The sequence below is a fragment of the Vipera ursinii genome, assembly GCF_947247035.1.
Source record: "Vipera ursinii genome assembly, chromosome: 3".
Classification (NCBI taxonomy): Eukaryota; Metazoa; Chordata; class Lepidosauria; order Squamata; family Viperidae; genus Vipera; species Vipera ursinii.
Window position 1 is genome coordinate 78677981 of NC_139516.1, and position 27493 is coordinate 78705473.

Sequence of the window (27493 nt, forward strand, 5' to 3'; positions counted from 1 at the left end):
GGGTGGGCCCAAAAAAGCTGTAGTTTGGAGGCAAGGCACACGCCTAGAAATCAAGCTAAAGTGAGGGTGTGGAGCTGCCTCATGCGCCCCGCACCCACTTACCTTGCAGCCAGGCCTCTCCTCGCCGGCCCACTTCTTCTCCGGCATCCCCAGGTCTGCATTTTGCAGTCAGAGGCCTTTCTGGAAGGCCACTGCAGCCAAGAACTAAGCTATGGATTCAATCCGTAACGCGGTTCTGCAAGGCCTCTGCAGCCAAGAACCGAGCTATGGATTGAATCCATTGCTCGGTTATCAGCTGCAGAGGCCTTCCGGAAAGGCCTCTGACGGTGAAATGCGGGCCCAAACTCCATTCTGAGCTGCAGAATGAAACTGCTCCTTCAGCTACAGAAGAAGTGAGCCAGCTGGGTGGGGCTGTCGGTGCCAATTGTAAGTGGAAAAGACCCCTCCTCCCCCCCCAAAAAATAAGGCGTGGTGCCTCTTTTGGAGGCAAATAATAATAATAATAATAAGACCTGGTCTTATTTTTAGGGAAACACAGTATATTGGCTAACAGCGATATAGGAAGATTTTATTTATTTATTTATTTATTTATTTATTATTGGGACTTATATGCCACCCTATCTCCCGAAGGACTCAGGGCAGCTAACAACAATAACATACAATAAATACAGAAGTTAAGATAAAATTAAAATTAAAGGCCTCTGTACAATAAATTAAAATTACAATAAATTAAAATTAGAGTTAAAAATTGTAAACATAATTAAAATCCCTGTCAGTCCAGGTCAGCCAGGTGGAAAAGGAGTGTTTTGAGGCCGCGGCGAAAGGACTGGAGATCTGGGGCCATCCGAAGCTCAGGGGGGAGCTGGTTCCACAGGGCTGGCGCTCCCACAGAGAAGGCCCTCCCCCTGGGGGTCGCCAGCCGACATTGTCTAGCCGACGGTACCCTGAGGAGATGCTATCTATGCAGTTGCTAGGAGTCGAAAACAACTTGATGGCACGTAATCACCTTTCCCACCCCTGGTAAATGGAGCAAGCCCTCAAGCTAGCATCCATCAACCACCACACCAACTAATACAGTCCAGGAGGCCTAGGTCAGCAGTGCTTCCATAGGGTGTGGGGGTGCTTCACAGCCTCAGTGCTCATGACCTCAGCAAGCGTTTCCATCTTCCTTTTCACGCTTAAGATCTATATTATTTAAACAGGTAGGCAGAAGCTGAGCTGGTCCGCGTGTTCAGCATACACAAATATATTCTTCTATGCAACGTGTCCTTGATACTTCTTTCTCAATGGGTAGTAAATTTAACAGAGCTCCAGCACTGTACAAAATGTATCACCATTTAATCAATACCTTCTGGCTACATGAGATAGAAATATTAGCTATTACTGATTACTGTTCCCATTTGGAAACACAAAAGCTGCTTTGTACTTCATTTATCTATTCATTCACCTGTTCTACTTGGGATATTTTTTTCTGTTTCTGAGTAATATTGGCACTGAGAATCAGTTGTTTACAATTTCATGCGTAAGGCTTTCTGCACTACCCAAAGATTTTAGATCGTAAGAACTTCTACAGGCATAACAGGTGTTCTGTTTCCAAAAATTCCCTTTTCTCTGCAGTAGGCATAGGTGCTACCCTGCTTAATAAATTATATGTATATTTAATTGAATGAATTACTGTTGTCATAACCGTTTACACTTAGGATATTTTAACTGTTCTTGCTAATATAGAATACGGCTGGGTTAGATGACTTCGAGAGGCTTAAAACCCTTGGAACTGGATCATTTGGCAGAGTCATGCTGGTGAAACACAAATCTACAGAACAGTATTATGCAATGAAGATACTGGATAAACAAAAAGTTGGTATTTTTATGGCAGTTTACTTAATTCTGTATTCACCAATATGTATGTGATGTTTGTCTGCAAAGCTGGGGTTCAGGTGGGAAACAAACTTCATTGTTGTTCGCATGCCTCTTGAAGACTATTTCCTGCGCTAGTTCAGCTCAGTGCAAATCCTGCTAGGTTGCTTTGTGCAGGAAGAATGGCGTACCGGCTGCTCTAGAGATACATACAGCACATGCTGAGTGTTCTCCATTGATTGTGTTTTACAGAGAGCATTGGTCAAGTGCCTTGTTCAGCTGTGACTCAGATTACTGTTTGAGAAATAACGTCTGAGAGGACTAGAGATAAATCTGAACAAGCAATAAGTAGACAGTGTGAATGGAAAAAATATGGTATTTTTTAAAAAATGAATCTTGAGGGTTGTTCTTATTACAGCACACACCTTGCAGTTATGAGTATGCAGTATTACGTTATTACTTAATGGAAGAAATAGTATTATTCTGCAACATTTCCCCCCCCCCCCAAAATAGCAACGGAGACAGTTACTAGCCCCTGAGACAGGTTTCTCCCCCCCATTTTGTAATACTTAAGGATGGAGTTTTTTTATTGGTAAAAGGAATATAAGAGAGGATGTTGATATTTAGGTTCAGTACTAACCATGTTGCAAATTTTAATAGATTGTTACAGATCCCGGAAAGAAAAATAGGGGAAATCCAAAGCTAACTACTGTGGAAACTCACTTTTATCCCGGTATCAGAGTAGGTATGCTAGGCAGGGGTGCCAGTACAGGGCATTGATCTGGACACTACAGTTCCTAAACAATGTTCAAGCTAGTATTTTTATTTTTATTTTAATTCCATTTATATCCCGCCCTTCTCCGAAGACTCAGGGCGGCTTACAAGCTTAGCAGTAGCCTTCATTCTATGTATATGCCTGCTTATTAGGGCTTTCACACACACCCCAAGCGGCATTATTACAAAGTCAGCTTAATTGCCCCCAACAATCTGGGTCCTCATTTTACCTACCTCGGAAGGATGGAAGGCTGAGTCAACCTTGAGCCTGGTGGGACTCGAACCTGCACTAATTGCAGGCAGCTGGTGTTACTTAAGGAGGCATTAGCCCACTGCTCCACCAAGGCTCTGTATGTTGGTTGCAATAGAGTTTGTATTTTGGGCAGAAAGAGTAGAAAGGAATTGTTTTAAAAAGGGAAAGGAAGGAAAAGGATTTAAAAAAGGAAAAAGAAGATGCTCCTCCTCCACCCAGCATAGTTTGATCAAGGCATTTGATTTGTCTTAAGGCTATAACTGGCTCAGGAATTCTGGGCGTTGAAGTTCACGCGTCATAAAAGAGCCAAGGTTGCCTACCCCTGCCATAGCAGGAGGAATCCTTTTTTACATATCAGAAATAATGAATATTCAGAAAAAAATGCAATATTTAACAATAAACTTTTGTGTAACGTCATATCATTTTAAAGCATCTGTGTTTAAACCAGGGTTAGGCAATCTTGGCTCTTTTATGACTCGTGGACTTCAACTCCCAGAATTCCTGAGCCAGCATAGCTAGCTCAGGAATTCTGGGAGTTGAAGTCCACGTGTCATAAAAGAGCCAAGGTTGCCTAACCCTGGTTTAGACTGAATAATATTGGTGTAAGTCTGCTGTGTGTGTGTGTGTGTGTTTGTGTGTGTGTGTTTGTGTATTTTAGCAAATGAATACTCTTTGATGTAAGCATTTGAAGTGAACTAGTTGCTGATTAACTATTGTCAGATTTCGTAGCCAAACCAGTGCTATCATCTATATTCACAACATCCTTTTTGTTTTATGAATAATGAATTCAGTTCCGAATTCAAATAATATTCACTTAAATCTGAGCTCTTAAGAAAATTGTATTTTTAGATTGGACTTTAATAGTTTACTATAGTTGGCAGCTAGAGGTTAGAAGAGCTGGCATGCAGCAGCAACACTTTTACAAGCCAATTTCATTATGTTGGTATGTTGAAATAATGTAACTAAATGTTTCAAAGTGTCCAACTTTTATGTCTTCAATTCCAGCATTTACTTTTACTGTATTATCAAATTACAAAAGCAGCTGCATTTTTAAGCTTACTTTTTCATTAATATTTCTTTTTTATTATTGAAAAGTTTTACAGTAAATTTTATCTTTAACAAAACAAAACAAAACCCCTCCCAACCCCCTCCCCTCTTCCCAACCCTCCCTCCCTCCCCGACTTCCCAGAGCTAAATACAAGGTATAAAAGTAGAAACAATCATAATCTAACATATGCAAACAACAATAAACTATTAAATCTATCGCACTTTAACTCTTATAAAATGACTACAAGCAATATAAATATCACATCAATACTCATTCAAATGCTAAGTGAAACTTTTTAGTCCCATATTTATTCTTGATGTAATCAATCCATTTTTTCCACTCCACAATGTATCTCTGTTGCGAATGGTCTTTCAAATACACTGAGATCTTTGCCATTTTCGCCAGGTTAGAAACTTTTAAAGTCCATTCTTCTATAGTCGGCAGTACTTCCTTCTTCCAATATTGCCCTACTAAAAGTCTTGCTGCCGTAATTAAATTCAACATCTACTTAGTGTCCACAACAGTAGTGTCAGTAGTAATGCCCAGTAAAAACAATTGCGGACAAAACTTTATCCTTTTCTTAAATATCTTCTGCATATTCCACCAAATTTTAATCCAAAATGCTTTAACCTTTTTACAGGTCCACCATATATGAAAGTACGTTGCATCTTCACCACCACACCTCCAACATTTAGGCTGGCAGTTCGGATACATACTTGCTAATTTTTTAGGATCTAAATGCCACCTATAAAACATTTTATAAAAGTTCTCTCTTAAATTTTGAGCTTGCGTAAATTTTACATTTCTCACCCAAATCTTTTCCCAAGTATCCATTGTAATGACTTCTTGAAAATTCTGAGCCCACTTTATCATACAATCTTTGACGAGTTCTGTCTCTGAATCAATTTCTATCAGTGCAAGATATATCAGTTTGATATGTGCTTGACCTTGATTTCTAATTTGCTTTACCAAATTTTCATCAGTCATTGAAAAACCAATTTTCTGATCTTCTTTCCACCTGGCCTGTAATTGCCCATACTGAAACCAAGTTTGAACAATCTTTTCTTCTCGTAAGATATTATACAGCTTCAAATGCCATACATTCCTTTCCAAACTTAAAATTTCCTTATATGTAGTCACATCATGTTTAAACCCAACACTTATATTTTCTATTGCGTGTTTCGGTATTGCCCATAAAGGTATCTTATAATTTAGCTTATGTCTATACTTTTTCCAAACTCGCAACAGAGCATGTCTTAAAATATGCACCTTGAACACATTATCCACCTTCTTATCATACAATAGGTATGCATGCCAACCGAATAGAAAATCATGAAATTCAAGATTTAATAATCTCACTTGTGTTAGATTAATCCAATCACTTATCGCTGACAAAGCAGCAGCTTCATAGTATAGTTTAAAATTAGGCATTTTAAGACCACCTCTCTCACGCGTATCCTGCATAATCTTAAATTTAACTCGTGGCCTTTTCCCTGCCCAGACAAATTTATTAATACCCTTTTGCCATTCCTCCAAGTTTGAATCCTTTTTAAGAATAGGTATCATTTGAAATAAAAATTTCGGCAAAACATTCATTTTCACTGCTGCAATTCTTCCCAATAAAGACAATTGTAGTTTTTTCCAACTATCCAATTCTTTTTGAACTTTTCCCCATAACTTTTCATAATTATTTTTATATAGCTTTGCATTTAAGGGTGACAAATATACCCCCAAATATTTAACCCTTTTAACAATTTCAAATCCCGTTAACACTTCTAAAGCAGCCTTTTGTGATACTGTCATGTTCTTAGACAGCATTTTAGTTTTTTGTATGTTAACCTTAAATCCAGAAACTTTCCCATATTGCATTATTATCTCCATCAATTCTACAACAGAATTTTCATTAATATTTCTTGAAAAGTAAAATTTTCAACCAGCAGTAACCAGCCACTTGAGGTCAGAACGGCACAGACAAATATGGTGTGGTTGTGTCATGACATTGGATGCAAGTACATGTCATATCATTTCCACCCTAACGTAAATGACAGTTGTTTAACTGACGTTCACATTTCACTTGCCACAGAATAATTTTATTTCAGAAAGTTATCCCTTTGTGATAAGTGCCAGTTTGGGGCAGTTGCTAGTTAAGGCACCAGACTAGAAACTGGGAGAGCATGAATTCTAATCCTGCCTTAAAGACAAAGCCAGTTGGGTGGCCTTGGGCCAGTCACACAGTCTCAGCTCTAAAAAGGAGGCAGTGGCAAACCACTTCAAAATATGCCCCCCCCCAAAAAACAACAACAACAACAAAACCCTGCTGGGATTTGTCCGGGTAATCTCCAGACATCAACACTGACTTGATGGCACAAAATGAAACAAACATGAAAGAAAATTAAGTATTGACAGCTGATAAATTAAATGTAAATATCAGCAAAGGAATCATTGTAAAACTGTAACAAAACAAGATGTCATTCCACATTCATGGGACGTAGGGCTTCCAGACACTGCTTTATCTTGTCTAGCCTGAATCAGGCTACTCCCACTTTCAGATACTGTTTGCTCATGTAATTAGCATTAGAGTTGAGATTATTCTTCGCGTGGGTATTTTCCAGTGATTCAGTTTCTAACCAAGAGCCCAAAACTTATTGTTATCATCATCTTCACCACCACCATCATCCACTCTTTCTCACTGAAGATACTCCCATATCCAAATGGTTACAGTTTAACTAAGAGAGTAATATGAAAGACATAGTTTTATGTAAGTTTTTTTGTGGATATGAGGTGTTGTTGTTTTTTTAACTTTATATGATACGCATGAAATGAACTTTCTAAACTCTCACTGTAACTTGTTGCAAGCATTCACAAACTGTATTCCCCAACGTTTTTGGCACCAGGGACCAGTTTCATGGAAGACAATTTTTCCATGGACCTGGGGGAGGCGGGGGCAGGGGAATGGTTTGGTTTCACTTGCTCACGTGCCACTCACCTCCAGCTCTGCAGCCTAGTTCCTAACAGGCCACAGAGTGGTACTGATCCGTGGCCCGGGGGCGTTAGGGATCACTGCATTGAGACGCTTATAAAATGCAAACTGAATCATCATATTCATCAGAAAATAACATTATTTGAATTCGGAACTGAATTCATTATCATCTTTTAGAACTGATCTTTTCCTTTTTTTTTACTAAATGTTCTGTTTTGAATTCTTTCTAAAATGGACTTTGTTCTTAGGTGGTTAAACTGAAGCAAATAGAACACACACTGAATGAAAAAAGAATATTACAAGCAGTGAACTTTCCTTTTCTCGTAAGATTGGAGTATTCTTTTAAGGTAATAACTGGATTAGAAAGTAACACTTTTTTCTAGCGTAATTTGTCTTGTAGTACCCAGTGGGTGCCGCCTTGTTCATAAAAGTTTATTTCCCAAATAAGACTGGTGCAAAGATAATTTAAGATGCTCACTTGTTAAAAGTAGATGTTAAATGCTTCACTAATTTAATCACATAGAAAACATTTGCAAGTTTTACAGATTGAACAAGTCAGTTTAATAAAATAGAGAAATTCCTTCTTTGCTCATATTCATGCATCACTATTTAAATAAAAATATGGGCTTTGTAAACCAGAATGTGGAAAAGTAATGTGCTGTTGCATCTATCCATCTACCTACCTACCTACCTACCTACCTACCTACCTATCTGTCTATCTATCTATCTATCTATCTATCTATCTATCTATCTATCTATCTATCTATCCAAAACTGGTATTATCAATTAAGTGCTCTTGATAAACTAGTTGTTATAAATTAATGGCGTTCATTAATTTAATGTGTGTTTATAATTCATGTTTGTTTAGATATTTTTAAATTGGGTTTAATTTTAAATACAGTTTGAAGTTGCCTTGTTTCAAGTAGTAAAATGACAAAAGAGCCAGTTAATAGACCCACTTTGGTGTCGTGATTAAGGTACCAGGCTGGAAACCAGGAAGATGTTAAGTTCTAGTTCTGCTTCGCCATGAAAGCCAACTGGGTGGCCTTGAGCCAGCCTCACTTTCTCAGTCCAACTCACCTCACAGGGTTATTGTTCGGGGAAAATAGGAAGAAGAGAGTGTGTTGGATATGTTCACTGCCTTGAGATATTTGTAAAAATAATGAAGGCGGGATAGAATTAAAATATAAATAGGAAGCATAAGTGGCTCTGATAGTGGTATAGGAAGCAGGGAGAATATAACCCCATGGCTTATTTAAAATAAATGTGTTATAAAATCCATCACCATGGATTTTGCTATGGTATGGGGGATAACACTGAATGGAATTTATTAGCAATTGTCCTAGTTTTTTTTTTAAAAAAATGGAATAATTTTCATTGCATACAGTTATATAGCAAAGAATGGCATCAGAAAAAAATTAAATTCTCCCACCAAATATTTAAATGTAACTGTACATAAATTAAAATTACATACAGGCAGTCTTCGCAACAAAGGTGGCTGTAACTAGAATTTCCCTCACTAATCACTGTGGTGCTAACGCACAACATCACATGATCACACAGCACTTCGGGCTATCATCATTAAGTGAGCGCCGCACTGTTGTTAAGCAGGATGCCCTGCGGTTGCCACTTGTGAACGCCTGCCAGCTTCTGCATTGACTTTGTTTTTGGAAGCCAGCAGGAACACCCCAAATGGCAATCACATAACCAGAGGATACTGCAACATCGTATTTGCAAGCCAGTTGTTAGCCATCACAGCCATGTGACCACAGGGGCACTGTAACAGCCACAGTTGTGAGGACCAGTAATAAATGCCACTCAATCAGCACCATTCGTAGAGTTACTGAATGAGTTGGTGTTAAACGAGGTCTATCTGTCTTATCTGTAGTTGTGTACAAAATCTCTATGGGATAAAAGTTGTTGTGAGGAAAAATACATTGTTTTTATATGTACAGTATTTTCCCCCTAAATCTGTAGAATTTTTCTCATGCACACAGACACACACACACACACACACACACAACTGCTGTTATTGCTACTTGTGTCCTTCTGTTGGGAATAATGGAGTAAGGCTGGTTAATTTTAATTCAGCCAGGTATTCTCTGTTTCACCCTGCTCTTTTCGCCCCCCACATTCAGTGTTCAGAAACATTGAGTGCTTAAATAACCTGTTTGCCAGAAATATATTTGGATCTTTTAAAGTATATCTACAATTTCAATTATCTATGCTTCTCTATATTTTAGGACAATTCCAATTTATATATGGTTATGGAATATGTTCCTGGAGGGGAAATGTTCTCACATTTAAGAAGAATTGGAAGGTTCAGGTAAGAATGAACAAATCAAGTTATTTTGAAAAGAATATACTGTCATTCCTAAATGATTTCTGTATGGGAAAAGAAGTACTTCCCTCAGTATAAACTTGAAAACTTTCTGAAATAGCTTTGAAAAACAAGATTTGCTTTAGTATGTGTACAGTAGTTTTGTGCATTGAAATAGGTAGCATCTGATCCAGATAGTCCTCCCTTACCAAGCACTCATTCCACAACTGTTTGAAGTTATGGTGGTACTGAAAAAAATAAACTTTATGACCAATTTACAGCCATTTATGACACTGGCAGCTTCCCTCAGTTCTGAGATCAATAAAATGGGTCTGGCCTGTTTTTATTTCCTCTCCCCTTCTTGCAGGTTGGAGAGATCGGAGAAGAGATTAGAAGGAAATAAGATAGATGGCACACAGTGGAGAACACACATAGGGGGGAAAAAAGCAATGTGTTAATCCTGGCAGCTGCTTGGCAAACAGCCACTGTAATCCCCATTGTGCGCCTGCTTGTTCTCTTCTGATCAGGGGCTTCTTGTGGCACAGTGCCATAGTTAGGGGAAAGATGGGCATCCCCAAAGCCAGGTGGCACTACACAGAGAGAAAGGTAGCTCTGCAGCCACTTAGCAAATCCTGGTTCCTTTGCAGTCCCCTCCTTTCACTCAGTCAAACTTTTCCTCCTAGCCAAGCACCAACCGCAAGGATAGCTTCATTCATGTTTTTGCCAAGGCCAGTTAGCTTTCCTTTGAAGCTCCCACCAAAATGGAAAAGGCTGCCTGAGGTCCCAAGCTGGCACAAGTTGGCAAACGGCCTGTAGACATCTCCTCTTTGCAAGCACGCCAGGGCAGAGACTTCAAACTTGGAACATCAGATGTGGCTGAGATGGTGTCTATTTGGGTCCTTTTAGATCCAGAGCCAGCCAAGAAGAGATGTGCAGGAGTTGATGGTATCTTTCTAGGGGTGACTGATCTCTTTCTTAGCCAAGCAAATTCTGGACAGGAGCAGCAGATGAGGGAAAGCCATCTCACCACAGCGCTTCAGTTGGGGGCTGCATGCAACAAGCCCTCAAAGAACCCCTGTCCTTCACCACTTCCTCCTCCCTACCTTCCAGTGCCCGTATTGGACTAGAGATGCCCCCATCTTTCCTTGCCAATTTCCTCCTGTCCAAATACACCACTCCTGCCTGAATCTGCAAAGCAGGTTTCAACCCTCCCAGGTGAACCAGACAGGAAACAAAACTAGATTAATTCAACTTTATTTACGGCTACATTAACAGAATTGAGCAAAGTACAGACTCTCATTGCTGCTTTTAATTGTTTGATTCATTAGGGCAGGTGCTTCCAAGGTGTTTTTTCTCTCTCTCTCTCTGACAAACCATTGAGGGATCCTGCCTCTCTTGTCTAATTGTTTCCTAGGCAGCATTTATTCCCCTGTATTCCCAAGGTCACTGACACGTTCCATTACAAAATGATAGTGGAAATACCAAGCCACCTCCACCCCCACCCTTTTGATGCCCAGGTCACTTTGCTACTTCCCTGTCCTCCTCCACACACCCCCAACATGCCTACCATGGCCCCTTTTCTCTTCTTGCATCCCAGAAAAGAAGGCTCTCACCAAGCAATTTCTGTAGACAGTCTCTCCTAGCTGAGGTCTCCTCCCTTAAAGAGCAGAGATTTAAGATGATGGGATTAGAAAGTAATACAGTAAGCGGGCACAGTGAGGACACCATTTAAAGCTTTTGCTGTGATTACTCTCCTTTGATTCCTTTCTCTTCAAATGCAAAAATTAATGCTTTTTTGTTAATTATCCAGCACTGGGATGAGCAATCCAAATGGCGGGGGGTGGGTGGCTAGGAGACAAAAAAAAGCAGAAGGTAAGAAAGAGATTACCTTTGCCAGTTTTGAGTTGGAAAACAAAGGTACGGTCATGTGATTTGCGACTTAGCAACTGCTTCACTTAGTGACTGAGTTGCCAATCCCAATTGTGGTTGCTAAATAAGGACAAACTGTATTATATATGTACTTTTGAATTCATTTTGCAATCATTGTAGAACAGAACACATATTTTCTGATATATTCCTACCAATTCACAGATTTTTGTATGAGCATTATTCACTGTATTTGAAAGATAATGACTGTACTTCTGTCTAAGTAAAAAAGTACCAGTTTTAACAACTTAATATTTTCATTGATTACAGTGAACCACATGCACGATTTTATGCAGCTCAGATAGTACTAACATTTGAGTACCTCCATTCATTAGACCTCATCTACAGAGATCTAAAACCCGAAAATCTTTTAATTGATCAACAAGGATATATTCAGGTAGGATACAATGATTTATAGACATGGATGTTTTGTTTTCTATAGCGAGATGTGGTAAATACTTAAAGAATGTTTTGAAAGGAAATCAGCTTTTTTTACAAATCAGTTTAATAAATTAAAATATATATTGGAGAAAACAAGAGAATAAAATAGAGGCTGAATTTGATCCAAATTGGTTTATATCAAGGATGGGTAACTTTTTCCAATTGGGGCAACACTTTCAGTTTTATTCTTTCAGCATCCAAGTGATGCAGGAGGCACAACAGCTTATATGATTGAAAACCTTCAGCTTATGTTTGCTGCTGCTGTTGTTCAGTGTTAAGGGAAAATAGGTGTGTCAATCACCTTTTCCACCTTTTCATAACACTCCCACCCCCAAATATCCAGCCAAATATTTTTGAGCTCCAAAACTGATTGCCCAGCCCTGTTTTTTACTTTCTGCTTTTTAAAAGCAAAAGCTTAATGTTGTTATAGACATTACATAAAATTGAATACAGCATATCTGAGGTTTATGCTTTGGGATTAATTCTTACTTTTTAATGCTTCTAACAACGAATTGGTTACCCATCACGCCTTGTTTGATTCAAAAGATACAACTAAAACTACTGTTCTTTTGTTTCCATTATGACACACACAAAAAAACCTGTTTGTCTAAATAGAATGAAGGCTACTGCTAAGCTTGTAAGCTGCCCTGAGTCTTCGGAGAAGGGCGGGATATAAATGGAATTAAAATAAAAAATAAATAAATAAATACCTCTTGATACCTACCGTATGTATATTATTATCGTTAATTTGGTTTTATTTTAATTTATAAATAAACCGTGAGAAATATTATTCTGTTATTATTTCTGTTATTCTATTCTGTTTGTGAAATACAATCATTCTTTCTGTTCTGGTAGGTCACAGATTTCGGGTTTGCAAAAAGAGTAAAAGGCAGAACCTGGACGTTATGTGGGACTCCAGAATATTTGGCACCTGAAATAATTCTTAGCAAGGTATTTGAAAATACTTGGCAGGTTAATTAAGCATTGCTGAAAGGAAAATTCTGCTCTAAATATGCTTAGGAAGAAGTTTCATCTGAAATTTCAAATAAACCCATGCATGGCGTAGGTAATAATTATCAAATATTGTCATGATATATTCTCATGTAGAATCTAATAATTTAGTCAAGTTCTTCAAGGCAAAATATTGCTCGGTATTCTATAACATGCCATCTTAAAGTCTTAACACCTTTAATTTCAGGAAATGGTAAAGAGTCTTTACTGGGGATGCTTTTATGACTCTTGGAAGCATGAGGGTCAACTTCTACATAGGTAGTTCTTGTCTTACACTTCACCAGTTAAACTGCAAAACGTGCATGCAAGTAAACTAACTGTATAATTTGGAAACAGAAAAATTACTGTACAAACAACTTTAGATTTTCTTTGCTGTGTTGAAGAGTCTCTTCTATTTGCTTTTTTTGTGACAGATATATAATTTGGTCATTTATTTCAGTCCTGGACGTGATCCTGAAACATCTATTTATTGAATAATATGAGAATAAAATGTTTAAAATTATGTGTATACTGTCTAAATATGAAGCATTTATATTCTTGCAGCATTTACATATACGTGTGGGATTATTTAATGCTAAAGTTTGATGAGGTATTATTAGACCTAATCACAATATTTTTCCTCAGGGCTACAATAAAGCAGTGGATTGGTGGGCCTTAGGAGTGTTAATTTATGAAATGGCTGCTGGATATCCTCCATTCTTTGCAGATCAACCAATCCAGATTTATGAAAAAATTGTTTCTGGAAAGGTAAGCATTTTTATGAGAATAGTGCACACAACATTTGTGCTACTCTATTTATATAATTTTTAGTAGGAACAACATTGGACATTTTTCCTCTCTTGATAAGTTAGAGAAAAATAAAAATTGTCCCTTAATTCAGATAGCCCTTAATTAATTACCCTTGCTAAATTGTTGACTAACCACATCTTTTGGCATTTTCGAATCATCTTTAAATAGCTCTAAAGAGGAGGATTTAAAACATCCAGGAATGATTGTCAATTAAATTGTTCCATTCGGTCACCTGAAAGCAAGTGGTGGGGAGAATTTTTTTATTTAATCCTTTCTGTGTTTCTGGTATAGATATATGTGCCTCTTTATCTTGCTCTGTATTTGAAAGAAAATAAGAAACAAAGTGTGTTTATATGTGAAAGTGTCAAGAACAGAAGGAAATGAAAATACGTGACTTTAAGATTGTCCTAGTCTAGCTCACATAAAGTTATTGTTTTAACTATTTAGTCGTGTTCAAATCTTGGCGACTTTATAGGCAAGTGCTCTCATGCTGCCCTGTCTAGCACAATTTCTCCTAATTGTTGGACATTCAACTTTGTATCAGATTTGATGTTCTCAAGCCAGCGTGTTCTTTCCTTTCTTGTTGACCTTTCGTGTTCCGCTACCCATTCCTAACATCATTGCCTTCTCCAGTGAATTTGCATGCGTGACATGGCCAAAGTAAACCAAATGTAATCTTATGATTTTAGCTTCTAGTGATGTGTCTGGTATTCACAAAATGCTAAACAGTCGTTTAAAATGGGGCCACTGTAAAAATAGTTCATGGATTTAGCAAAAAATGTAATTGAAGTGAAAATACCAGATAAGGAAGTAAATGGCAAAGGTAATAAATGACATAAGCCTTGGTGGAGCAGTGGGCTTAAGTAACACCAGCTGCCTGCAATTAGTGCAGGTTCGCATCCCACCAGGCTCAAGGTTGACTCAGCCTTCCATCCTTCCGAGGTAGGTAAAATGAGGACCCAGATTGTTGGGGGCAATTAAGCTGACTTTGTAATAATGCCGCTTAGGGGGGGCAAAAGCCCTAATAAGCAGGCATATACATAGAATGAAGGCTATTGCTAAGCACATTTAATTTGTGCTTAGATTGTAAGCCGCCCTGAGTCTTCGGAGAAGGGCGGGATATAAATGGGATTAAAATAATAAAAAAAACATATTATATATGTCAGCATTATATTGCAAGATTTAACCAGAAATAATTTCTGGTGAAAAATAATTTTAAGAGTTCAGTCATATTCAGATACATTATTTAAAGGTAAAGAAAAGGCAGATAAAGACAAGGGAGACACTAAAAACTATTAGTTTATATGTATTCATTTGGATAGGACTTAGAACTCATATGAAAGCCTCAGGGACATAGTTTGTCCTCTTCACTATATAAATTTAGCACGTAAAGCACTATTTCTCAACCTTGCCAACTTTAAGATGTGTGGATGTCCACTCTCAGAATTCCCCAACCAGCCATGGTAGCTGGGGAATTCTGGGAGTTACAAGTCCACATATCTTAAAATTGCCAAAATTGAGAAACACTGGCAGAAACACAATTACTGGCCACATTTTTACAGTATTCACGTGATTACTAGATTTGCCCAAAGTTCCTACATTTTCCGTGGAACATAACAATTAGGTTCATTCAGGTTGTAAACAACTTCATCATCCTTCATGTTAAACTAAACTTTTAAAACTACCCAGTTCTTTTATTTATTTTAAAAAATGAATTAATATTGCAATGAAAATTGCACTTTTAGAACTCTAAACTAATTTTATAAAGCAGTACAAATATTTCTCCCACATCAGTGCCTCTTAAAGTTACCTTTAGTTTGTTATAAAAATTGCACAAATTCAGCAAAGAATCAATGTTGTCAAATATATTAGAGAGATGAACTTTTGATAGTCACAGAGTTACATTATTTTGTACAATAATCCTAGTGGTTGCTGAATGTCATTAGATGAAATTTATCAGATATAGCTGAAAGAAAACATTTATAAAATCATTGTTCTAATAAATAACTGAAGCATCATCTTACATTTTAGAAGTTTATCTTACATTTCAGAAATTTATTGAAATGTGTCTGCTAGAGATTTTAGAATTGTAAATGTAGCATTACCCCCTCAGAGGCCGCCAAAGCCCAGGTCCTCCCGGCTCTGCTCCCCTCCCTAGCGCTCTGCAGCTGTGCTCTCAAGATGTTAGTAAAGTGTCTTTTCTGGAAGAAGCTCACATGAAGTGAGGAGGTGGCAGACTCTCATCAAAGGAGGGCTTTCAGGAACAAAGGCGACCAGCCCCTAGCCCAGATAGTCAATGCATGCCGGTGTTTAACAGCCCCAGGCTGTCATAGCAGTAATAGTCAATGATTTCACAGCTTCGTTTGGAAACAAATGGGGTGGGGAAAACCCCCGCTCCAGGCAGCGATAGGAACATTTAATTTAATTTAATTTAATTTAATTTAATAATATTTATATACCGCCCTTCTCCCTGAGGACTCAGGGCGGTTCACAGGGCAGAATAAAATACTACATACAAACGTTAAAACAAGATTAAATAATTGCCCATATTAAAACAGTTGGAATAAAATTCTAAAACAACAATTTAAAATTAAAACAAAAAATTAAAAAACCCCACCAATCCCCATCAGGAAGTACTACTGCTTTAAGGGACATATTAACTTCAGTGACTTAGATTTGCTTAAAACAATGGCACCTTTTCCCTGAATCACATTGTGTGTATGGCATAGTGCATTTATTTGTGATGTTCTTCTCCGCTTTTCTGTGGTACAGAGCACTTCATGGAAGTACTGCTTCATGGGGCTCTTGCTTGGTTTGAACAGGAACCAAACATTTGAAAAGATGCAGTGTTCTCAGTGAGAGTGTGATTATTTGTGGCTTGACTGTGCTCTTGATTTCTGACCTTTCCTTCCTTTTTCCTCTGACGTTCAATTTTTTCTCCTGTTTCTACAAACTAACTTTCATTGATTGTTACTAATCTGTCTTGTGTCTCTTTCAGAATACAGTTGTATTGCCTGTACTATTTTACCACCGCCACCCTAAATTTGGTTTCATTTGGAATTAAGTTCTGTCTTCATTCTTCCGTTCAGTTACTTGTTGGTGTTAGGAATGGATTATAACACTGTATGCAGTGTTCTGTTTAACTATATTCCTTTTGTGACTATGAGTTTCTAATGTGTTTATGTTGTGTGTAAATGTTATGTGACATAAAAAGGAACTTGTGAGTGATGTAACAGGCATAACTTTACTGTGAATAAAAGGGACTAATGATTTCATGATTCTTTACATGAAATCAGTTCGTGCTGAGGGCAAAGCACATAGTAAATGATGTAAAGACAACTATTGTTTCATATTAGCAGCGTGTCTCTGGGCTTCTTCTGACAAAAAGTAGAGTATTTACAAGTAAAATAATTTTCTGATTGGAATAGAGTTGAATCATTCTTCCTTCCGACTCCCCCACAAAATAGGGTTTATTTGGGGGGAAGCAATAACAGAACTAAATCCCTGGGAAAATCAAATATGAATCTATTGAAGTTCTTTTGCTGTTCTCCCCCCCTACACACACACACACACACACACACACACACACTAAATCAGCATTGATAGAATGTTATATCTGTCTCTGGAGTAGCAGACCTCTAAAAAAAACCCCACTCTGTGCCATCTGGTGCTCAGAAATTGCCCATGGAACAATTGGAAAGCTTAGGAAACCCATGTACAGATAGTCCTCGAGTTTCGACCACAATTGAGCCCAAAATTCATTACTAAATGAAACATTTGTTGAGTGAGTTTTGCCCCATTTTACAACTTTTCTTGCCACAGTTGTTAAGCGAATCATTGCATTTGTGAGCTTAGTAACATGGTAGTTAAGTGAATCTGGACTGCCCATTGACTTTCTTTGTCAGGAAGTCACAAAAGCTGATCACATGACCCCGGGACACTGCAGCTGTCATAAATATGAACCAGTTGCCAAGCGTCTGAATTTTGATCACATGACCATGGGGAAGTTGCAACAGCCATGTGGAAAATGGTGTTGTGATTCAGGGTCAGCCTGTGGGTTCGGCAGTTGGGTCGGACGACTCAGAGGAGGAGGAGGGGGGTGTTGAAGACCTTGCTGAGGGGGTTGAAGATCTTGCTGATGAGAGCCCTCAGCCAGGCACCTCCCACTTGGTCACCACGGAGACCCAGCTGTGTGAGCCTGACAGTGTGGATGAAGATGACCCACAGCTGGCCCTGTTCAAGGACGCCCGGCGCAGGAGGCAGTCAATTAGGAGTAAACAGAGGAAGGCAATGGGGCTTCTCGGAAGGAGGCAGAGAGAAGCCACGCCCTGAACTCTATATAAAGGGAATGTGTGGGGAGGGCTGGTTTGCTGAAGGCAACCGCTTGGATAGTTCATGTTTCTTAAAGCTCCTGTTTCTTGGTTCGTGTTTTGTTTGTTTTTGTAGCTATAAATTTGGCAGGCGTAATTCCAGCCTCTTGCCATTTGTAAAGGGGTTGTCCCTGCCTTTTCTGCAGAGCCGGTAGCAGGCTGGTACAGAACAAATGGCTGTTTTACCTTTTTCAATGTTGTCGTAACTTTGATTGGTCACTAAATGAACTGTTGTAACTCGAGGACTATCTGTATTACCCAAAATCTTTAAAGAAACCCTATGAAAGAAAACCTGCATCTGTTTGGATTTTGATAGGCTTTATCTCCACTGAACGGGCTTCCTGGAAATATTCAATAGTATAAAAATATCCAATATTGGCATTTGGATTTACACCATACATCCCTAACTCAGATGTCATATCTGTCTTCCTTTTCAAATAACAGCATATATTTTGCTACAGTAAATTTATTGGATATATTTTGTAGGTACGTTTCCCGTCGCATTTCAGTTCAGATCTTAAGGATCTATTAAGAAATTTACTCCAGGTAGATTTGACCAAGCGGTATGGAAATCTCAAGAATGGAGTAAATGACATTAAAAACCACAAATGGTTTGCCACTACAGATTGGATTGCCATTTACCAGAGAAAGGTAAGTTTGTGTTTCTTTAAAAGGAATTTAGCAACAGCAAATGGAAATTTCCCTGTCCTTTTTTATTTAAGGTGGCCTATATCTGCTTTTACTTTTAAAACAGAGAGAATATTTCCAAAGTATTCTGTGCCTTAGAATCATAAGATTAGAATCAGCAGGTTCCTGAATCATCTTGACTCTGTTCAAAAACAGAAAGGTTCCTTCATGTCTTAATTGTAGAAATCTCCACTTGCTTCCTGATATCAAATGATTTCCTGTACAGCTGTATTCTTCTTTTATTAGCTTATCTGAAATACTGCTCCATATTTACAGATAATGTGTATTCTTCTTCACCTAAGTAACAGAGAGACAAAGATGATTCCTAATCTAACTCCCACTAATGGAAAAGTGAAATATTTACTAGTACTTTCTATCAGAAAAATTATCCTTCTTTCTCTAAAATATTTTGGGAATCTTTAAGTTTCTTAACTTATAATTCTTTTTTAAATTACCTTGAGAAATTATATTTCTTGATCTTTTGTACACTGATAGTTTCAACGTTCATAGGCATGCTATTTTACAAAACATTATTTAAAAGCCAAATCCTATACATAATAATGTATAAAAAGAAGCTAGTTACAGGATTATGCAGTGTGACAGTACAGCATAGCTGTAATAAATGATGTATTAATTATTTCAAGACAGGCTACAAATACTACTAGGGGTTTTATTTTATTTTGAAGGGAAAATTCTTAAATATAACTTTTATCAAAGAATGGAAACATTCTTATCTCTACTCTAAATTGTTTGTTTCAAGGGAGGTTTTCTATTATTTTTATTCTTCTCTACTGAATATCAGAATGTATTTCATTAGTCTTCTATCCCAAATCATTTTATTTATAGATAGATATAGATATAGATATATAACATATTAAAATATTTCAGAATTGTGTTTATGCCTATAGGGGACCCTCAAATAAATATTTTTTTAAAAAAATAAGTTGGCATTACCTTTGGAAACCCATTGTCAAAATATGGCTCATACAGTTGGCTTATTTATTTCCTTTTTTTTTGGAAATGTACTATAAGAGAATTTGATTATATAGCTAATCCTTAACATTAGTCCAAGTGTACACATTTATTTTCTTCTTCTGTTGTTTTTTTCCAGTCACAGGGCACTCCTGACCTTTGAATTAGGCATAGAGAGCCACAATCCCCAAATAAGCAGGAATTTTGAATTTTGAATTCAGTTCAGTAACAATATACTCTGTTACAACATTAGGCAACCTTGGTGAACTCTTACAGTCAACAGTTGGATATACAGTTGCAAGAAAAAGTATGTGAACCCTTTGGGATTACGTGGAGTTTTGCATGAATTGGCCATAAAATGCGCTCTAAACGTCATGTAAGTCACAACAATAGAAAAACACAGTCTGCTTAAAATAATACTACACAAACATTAGCTGTTGTCGTGTTTTAATTGAACATAAGATGGAAACATTCACAGTGCAGGGTGGAAAAAGTATGTGAACCTTTGGACTTAATAACTGGTTGACCCTCCTTTGGCAGCAATAACCTCAACCAAACGTTTCCTGTAGTTGCAGATCAGACCTGCACAACGATCTGGAGTAATTTTGGACCACTCCTCTTCACAAAACTGTTTCAGTGTAGCAATATTCTTGGGATGTCTGGTGTGAATCGCTCTCTTAAGGTCATGCCACAGCATTTCAATCGGGTTGAGGTCAGGACTCTGACTGGGCCACTCCAGAAGGCGTATTCTGTTCTGTTGAAGCCATTGTTTTGTTGAATTACTTGTATGCTTTGGGTCATTGTCCTGTTGCATCACCCATCCTCTGCGGAGCTTCAGTTGACAGACAGATGGTCGTACGTTTTCCTGCAAAATGTCCTGATAAACTCTGGAATTCATGTTCCCATCAATGACATCAATCCGTCCAGGCCCTGAGGCAGCAAAGCAGCCCCAAACCATGATGCTCCCTCCGCCATGTTTTACAGTGGGGATGAGGTTTTGATGTTCGTGTGCTGTGCCTTTTTTCCTTCACACATAGTGTTGTGTGTTTTTCCCAAACAACTCAATTTTGGTTTCATCTGTCCACAGTATATTTTGCCAGTAGTGCTGTGGAACATCCAGGTGCTCTTTTGCAAACTTCAAACGTGCTGCAATATTTTTTTTTGGACAGCAATGGCTTCCTCCATGCTGTCCTCCCATGTCCTCCATTCTTGTTTCATGTTTTCCTTATTCTAGATGTGTCAACAAAAATGTTAGCATGTGCCAGAGATTTCTGTAGGTCTTTAGCTGACACTCTAGGATTCTTCTTTACCTCATTAAGCATTGGACGACTACGCCTAGGGAGAGTAGCAACAGTGCTAAACTTTCTCCATTTGTAGACAGTCTGTCTTACCGTGGACACATGAACATCAAGGCTTTTGGAGATACTTTTGTAACCCTTTCCAGCTTCATGCAAGTCAACAATTCTTGATCGTAGGTCTTCTGAGAGCTCTTTTCTGTGAGGCATGGTTCACATCAGATAGTGCTTCTTGAGTCCAGTAAACCCAAAACAGGTGTGTGTTTTTAAAGGGCAGGACAGCTGTCAGCAACACATCCAATATCATCACACTGGTTGGAGTCAAGGTTGGCTCTCTCCTGGCTCCAATTACCTCTTGGAGAAGTCATTAGGCTAGGAGTTCACATACTTTTTCCACCCTGCACTGTGAATGTTTCCATCTTATGTTCAATTAAAACATGACAACAGCTAATGTTTGTGTAGTATTATTTTAAGCAGACTGTGTTTTTCTATTGTTGTGACTTACATGATGTTTAGAGCGCATTTTATGGCCAATTCATGCAAAACTCCACGTAATCCCAAAGGGTTCACATACTTTTTCTTGGAACTGTACCCAGGGCTTTTTTTCTCATAGAATGTTCAGAACGGAGTTCCGGCACCTTTTTTGGATGGAACCTTGTAGGGTAGGCAAGGCAGGTTGTATGACATGTGTGAGTTATTTATTTATTTATTTATTTGGATTTATATACCGCCCCTCTCCTAAGGGACTTGGGGCGGTGTACAGGGCAATTAAAACTATGAACAACACATAATATACAAAAATTAAAATGAAATTAAACCAAATAGCCCTAAACAATAAAACACCTTTTTCTTTTACAAAAAAAGCACTGGATATACCTGTAGTAAACTGTAGCAAACATGTCAAACTCGCGACGTCAAGTGATGTTGCACAATGTATCGGGACAGTTTTGCCATTGCTGGCAATGGGGTGGGCGCAGCTTCCAGATGACGCATCCAGCCTGAACTTAGGATGCATGGAGGAGAAATCCATATATGGCAACATTTAAATTAGCCTCTCTTATTTATCTTATTATCAGGATCCATTTTGTGCAGATGCAAGTTTAGTGAGGTAGTGTTTACATGTGAGGTTTTATATTTTTGTAGTTATCCTGTGCATTAGTCTGTGCATTCATAAAAAGACCTGAGTTTCTAATAATAGTTGTCTTACATGAATGAATTTTAAGCTAAATGTGTTCAGCTTTCTCAAATTAATATTCATTTTTTCCACAAAGCAGATCTTATTTGAATCTACTTTGTTGGCCATTTTAGACTCACAAAAATCACTTTTTGTGTGTAACACAGTTGTAAATAACAAACAAGAATGCAGCATTTCAACAGTAAAACCAATAAACAATGATTGATTGTAAACAGATCACATGACTTGAGCATTTGTTGAGATGCTACAAATTATTTTTCAAATGATCCAAAACATTCTGCATCATTTATCTCTCTCGGCCATGTATTTCTATTTCGTTTGCTTCTTGAATTTTCCTTTTGTATTCATTGGCTTTGAAGGTTATGATTTTTTAAGACTTTATGCAGTGTTCAATTATTTCACCTTTTCAGTGCATTCCAGTGTCTTTGCTAACCTGGTCTTTAATGCGACCCTGTTTCTTCTATATAGACATTTTTGAAGGATTGGGGGAGGGGTGTTTGATAAATGGCAGTTTAGTTCTTTCAGTATTTTGGACCTTGTTTTGTTCTAGTTTTCCATACTACATTTTGACTCAATTTTGCTACATTAATTTTGTTATTTTGGCAGTTTCCTGATCTGTGTAGCTCCTTAATTCACACAGTGGGTGACACAATGTATTTATATTTGTTCTTTTGGGTAGTCCTTGTAATGATTGTTTTGGAAGGCTTTGTTTTTTTTGTTTTTAATTCCCACAGTCTTAGTATTTAATTCCTTCAGATTAGCAATTAACAACTGTTCATGCTTTTTTATTATTATTATTATATAGGTAGAAGCTCCATTCATACCAAAATGTCGAGGCCCGGGAGATACCAGCAACTTTGATGACTATGAGGAAGAAGATATCCGTGTTTCTCTAACAGAGAAATGTGCAAAAGAATTTGCTGATTTTTAGTACTTGTTGGAGGATAAGAGGACATCGGGGCTCATACTGGGGTCTTTGCACTCTGTTAACTCATGAAGTGGAGCTGAGACCATCATATGTCAAAACAATTACCTAGTTACTTCATTCCACAAAGCTGACTGAGGTCTTTATTGCCATCTTCCATGTGTGCAGGTTGCACCAACCCTTATAACTAGGCACAATTAAGCAAGCACGGTTTGTGCTGTTACACAGAATATAGACCACTTTTCCTATTTACCTTTTGGCTTCTATTGTTTCCTTTGTTTTCTGTGTATTGTTAATTTCTCCTCTTTTCTCTGACCCACTTTTTTTAAAATGAAGTAGCCTTTTACTCAAGAATGCTCCATTTTATTTTGAATAATGTATGTGTATGAATGAAACTGAAGGTATTTGGGCTAATACGAGTTGGACTGAAGTGGAAGGTAAATGTTGCTTCTAGTTTGTGCTGGCCAATCCTTCTGTGTCCATCTTTGTGCGTGAGACTACAGTTCATAGGGGTTTCTTTTAGTAGTATTTTTTTTTGTTTACTTTGGTAACACAATCTAAACCTAGCCAACTTCATTAGCGTTTTAAAAGTAGTATTTATCACCATATGAGCGTACGCTAATTGATTTAAGGATCTCTTCCTGGAGACTGACCAAACCTATTTTCAAAATTGGACAATTTGTGTAGGGTACAGTAGCTAGCCCTGTGCCTTGGTTTTTACATTGCTGGCAGTTCTCTCTGCCTCATAGTTTGTGTTATTCTCCTAGGCAGTAGGTTAATATGCTATAAGTGTACTGTGCCATAAGTAGCACAGTCTCAGTAAACAGGAACAATTCTATCCAGTCTGGGCTTTGGACCATATTTAATCATGTTTAGTAACTTGCATATAAAGAATTGACTATTTAAATAGGTTTTAAACACCTTAAAGCCTGGAACTTGTAAAAGATTTGGTCAGTATTGTCAAGAGACTAGGACTGATTTTTAGTAACGTCAGTGGGGCTCCTGAAGTATTTCACATTTCAACCCTTTTTTTATTGAAGGGGGGGGGAAAGCATCTTTTTTATCTCTTTAGCTATGAGAATAAAATGGTTTAGCAAACTGAAAATTTAGTATTAAAATATTGATAAGTTGCTAGATAAACCTGGTATTTCTGTTAGCTGTGAAGAATAAAAGAAACAAATGCCAAGTTTTTATTCTGGTATACTATATTAGTAAATTCAAGGATGGAATGCTGCTCCAATCATGGTGTTTCTATCAGCAGCAATTCATTCATATAGAAAAGAAACAACGTTTGAAACTGCCACCATCTGTGATGTGGTGTCTTCATTTCTAACATTTTTTCTTTTGGTGAAATGAAATTTATGGTTGCACAAAGAATTGAGTGGGTTGAATTAAGTTTCATATAATCTCATCAACTGACCTGTATGGATATTGCTGCCATGTGCTTGCTTCCAGCACTTTTTCAGACTTCTGTTTCATTGTTTTTAATGATCAGTAGCTCAGCACATGTCCTTGTGGTTTTAAATGTATCCTTGAAGTTTTTAGTTAGGCACTTACTTTTCTGATTTATCCCACGAGAGCCTGTCTTAAGATGGCACATCAATACACTTAGGCTCATGTTTTATGTTCAATTTGCGCATCTATAAGAATGAAGGATTATTCTACCCAATTGATCTAAATTGCTAGGTAATCAATGGGTTCTCTAATACCAATAATGTAAGATAATTGGCATTATTTCCTTTTAAACTCTGTGACACTCCTTTAATGAAAACCTCTGTAGACATTTTTCAGTCTAGAATAAGATGAATCATACAATCTTCTGCACATCTTTTAAGTTGTCAGGCAGTTTTGCTAATCATTGTTAGTTGTTTGCCATCTTTGTCCACTACTGTCTGTCTATGTGCAAGAGGATGCCTATGAAAATCTGCAGTAGCAAATTTTGTGTAATATATTGTCACATTAAATAAAATAAAACAGTTATTTGTATGAAAAGGGTTAGGGTTTTTTTAATTTCATCTAGACAGAGGACATGCTGTTGTATGCTAACTGTATCCAATAAATTCATTAATTTTTTCATGGATTTTAGTAAATGCTGATCATTTTTTTTAAAAATTCAAGTATGAATTTTAGCCAATAGTTTAATTGGGTAATTTTAAAGTATGTGTAAGTGTGAGGCTTCATTCTGGATGTCCATGGAATGGATTCTAGCATGCTTAAGTTCTCAACTTTAGATGGGCAATTTTGAAACACCTTTTTCGTTCTTTTGATTTATGCTTCTTTAAATATTTTACATTGTCAGGAATAAACAGTAAACATAAATAATAATAAGGGAGTAATAGATTGAAACAGAAAGGGGTTGGGCAAAATATAAGGAAGTTGCTATTCACAGTGCATGAAAACACATTTTCCAGCATGCTGTTTTCCAGATATGTCAACAATCACTCCCTGCCAGCACTGAACATGATAGGGGAAAAATGAAAAAATGAAAAAATAAGGGAATTTTTCTGTCCAACACATCTGGAGGGCAGCAAGAAGACTGTTGAAGTACACATTTGGCATTGTGCTAAATGGTCCTATCATTTTAAATATACAAAAGCCACAAGAAGAGAAAGATGCCTCTGTCTAATTTCAAAAACAGAAAAACCTTTTCCATCATATGAAATACTGTATATTTGACAGTAGAGACTTGTTAATTTTACACAATTTGAGGAATTAAGTGTTGGACTGTATGGTATCTTTTAACTGTACTCTAGCTGTATGTAAAACTCATTTTCAACATAAAAAATGTATCTCATTAAGTAAATTGCTTCTCTTTTTTTCAGCTGCATTAAAACCCTTATTTTTAAAATCCTTTAAGTATTTACTGATTTCTTTGAAAATAATTAGTTTGTTACAATAGTGTGCAATACAGTAAAAGTTTATATACAGAACTGCAAATTAAATTATGTACAACACTGCATAAAGACTGTGCTGCTTTTTTATGAGGTAGTATATCCCATAGTGCATTCTCCTTTGTCATGGCTGGCTGAGGAATTCTGGGAGTTGAAGTCCACACATCTTAGAATTGCCAAGGTTGAAAACATTAGTTTGTAATCTGGAGTTGTGTAAGCATAGAAGTGGGAGTATATAAAATTTAAGATGGGGGACATTAGGGTTTTTTAATGGGTTTTTTATTGTTATTGTATTTTTAACTGGGCATTTGTTTAATTTCTTTTTAATTTTTGTATTTGCTATTTATATATGCCCTGTTCACCGCCCTGAGTCCTTCGGGAGAAGGGCGATATACAAATTTAATAAAAGTAAAAGTAAAAAGTAAGATAATAATAAGTTGGAAGGGACCTTGGAGGTCATCTAGTCCAACCCCCTGCTAAGGCAGGAAACCCTATACCATTTCAGACAAATGCAAAAAAAATCATGGTTTATTAGTCTGCTGCATGATTCACACATCTTCCAATAACAGAAATATATTGCCAAAAGGAGAAAGATGGTACAAACTGATTTACTATGTTCTGTGACTACAGAGATGATTTCCCCAACCATCCTTGACTTACATTAGGAAAAATGCAAGGACAATTGATCTATATTACATCTTTGAGACCATAAGAAATCTAATATACTTGCCGCTTAACTGAGGTGTGCTTTTTTATGGGGAAGGGGAGAGCTTTTTCGGGATATTTCTCAAATGGATTCAAGCTATTTTTATCGGCACAATTCCAAATTGTCTTGCTCCCCTCCCCCCTTTTTCCCCTTGCAGATATATTTTAACTTAGAAGTTAAGGGAGTTTTCCTTTATCAGATACCAGAGTTAGTTTTACTGATATTCCAAGGAAAGGAGCTCCTACTAAGTTTATTCAATTCTTGCATATACACACATTAGTTAATATTAATCCAATTCCAGAAAGTGTTAGTGGATTTGTTTTACTTTTTTTTTAACCTTTCACAAACATTGTTCTAGTTGGTATCAACAGGCCTACACAGCAAAGGGTTTCTTTATATTCTATGAAAAACAAAACATTCAGCTTACTTATCATATCCTCCACTTCTATCTGCAGGAGATGTTCTAGATTGTGATTGCACAATGCAGATTCTGTCACGTATTTATTAGTATCTGATCTGAGGATGCATTTCAGGAATCCCAGTGCTTATGACATCACAACACGCATTTAATCTTTGTGCCCTCTTGGTTTGCAGCTTACTTGGATTACGTTTTGACAAAGACATACAGGTACCAATCTTAGGAAGAATCTCTCTTGGAACATTGGGATTTTTAGAATATACTGAGGCGTATATCTCAAGGGGGAAACAGATCAGATAACAAAATGTCTATAATAAACTACTTCATTCACTTTAATCCCATCTCACCCAATCCATTTTTTTCCTTTTATTTAGTTTTCAAACTAGGAAGTTCTGGGAAGTTTAAGGAATAACTTTAGCAAAGTCAGCAAGTGTCATCCTAACATAATCACAAGACATAGATTGCGTAATAAGTAGAAGCATTAAAGTTCTCTCTGCTTGTACATGTGTGCATATAATCTACCCCTATAGTGCCTAATCTAAATTACAGAAATGCTAGAAGGATTTTATGCATATGCAAAGCAATCCTGCATGTGTTTGCCTATCAGCAGGTCCTACTGAGTTTAGTGGACGTTG

General features: G+C 37.3%; 1 protein-coding gene across 2 annotated transcripts in view; it reads left to right on the forward strand.

Moving 5' to 3' along the window:
- The window catches only part of PRKACB (protein kinase cAMP-activated catalytic subunit beta), a gene marked incomplete at its 5' end in the record, with an annotated part of 75222 nt that extends 49529 nt beyond the window's left edge, over positions 1-25693 (forward strand). For both annotated transcript variants that reach the window (XM_083359923.1, XM_083359922.1), the window contains 8 exons: positions 1729-1857; positions 7161-7259; positions 9156-9238; positions 11429-11555; positions 12455-12550; positions 13235-13357; positions 18256-18420; positions 22724-25693. In XM_083359923.1, the coding sequence (XP_083216049.1) occupies positions 1729-1857; positions 7161-7259; positions 9156-9238; positions 11429-11555; positions 12455-12550; positions 13235-13357; positions 18256-18420; positions 22724-22849 (948 nt within the window). In that variant the 3' untranslated portion in view covers positions 22850-25693. The remainder of the gene's footprint in view (positions 1-1728; positions 1858-7160; positions 7260-9155; positions 9239-11428; positions 11556-12454; positions 12551-13234; positions 13358-18255; positions 18421-22723) is intronic.
- Between the last annotated feature and the right edge of the window lie 1800 nt (positions 25694-27493).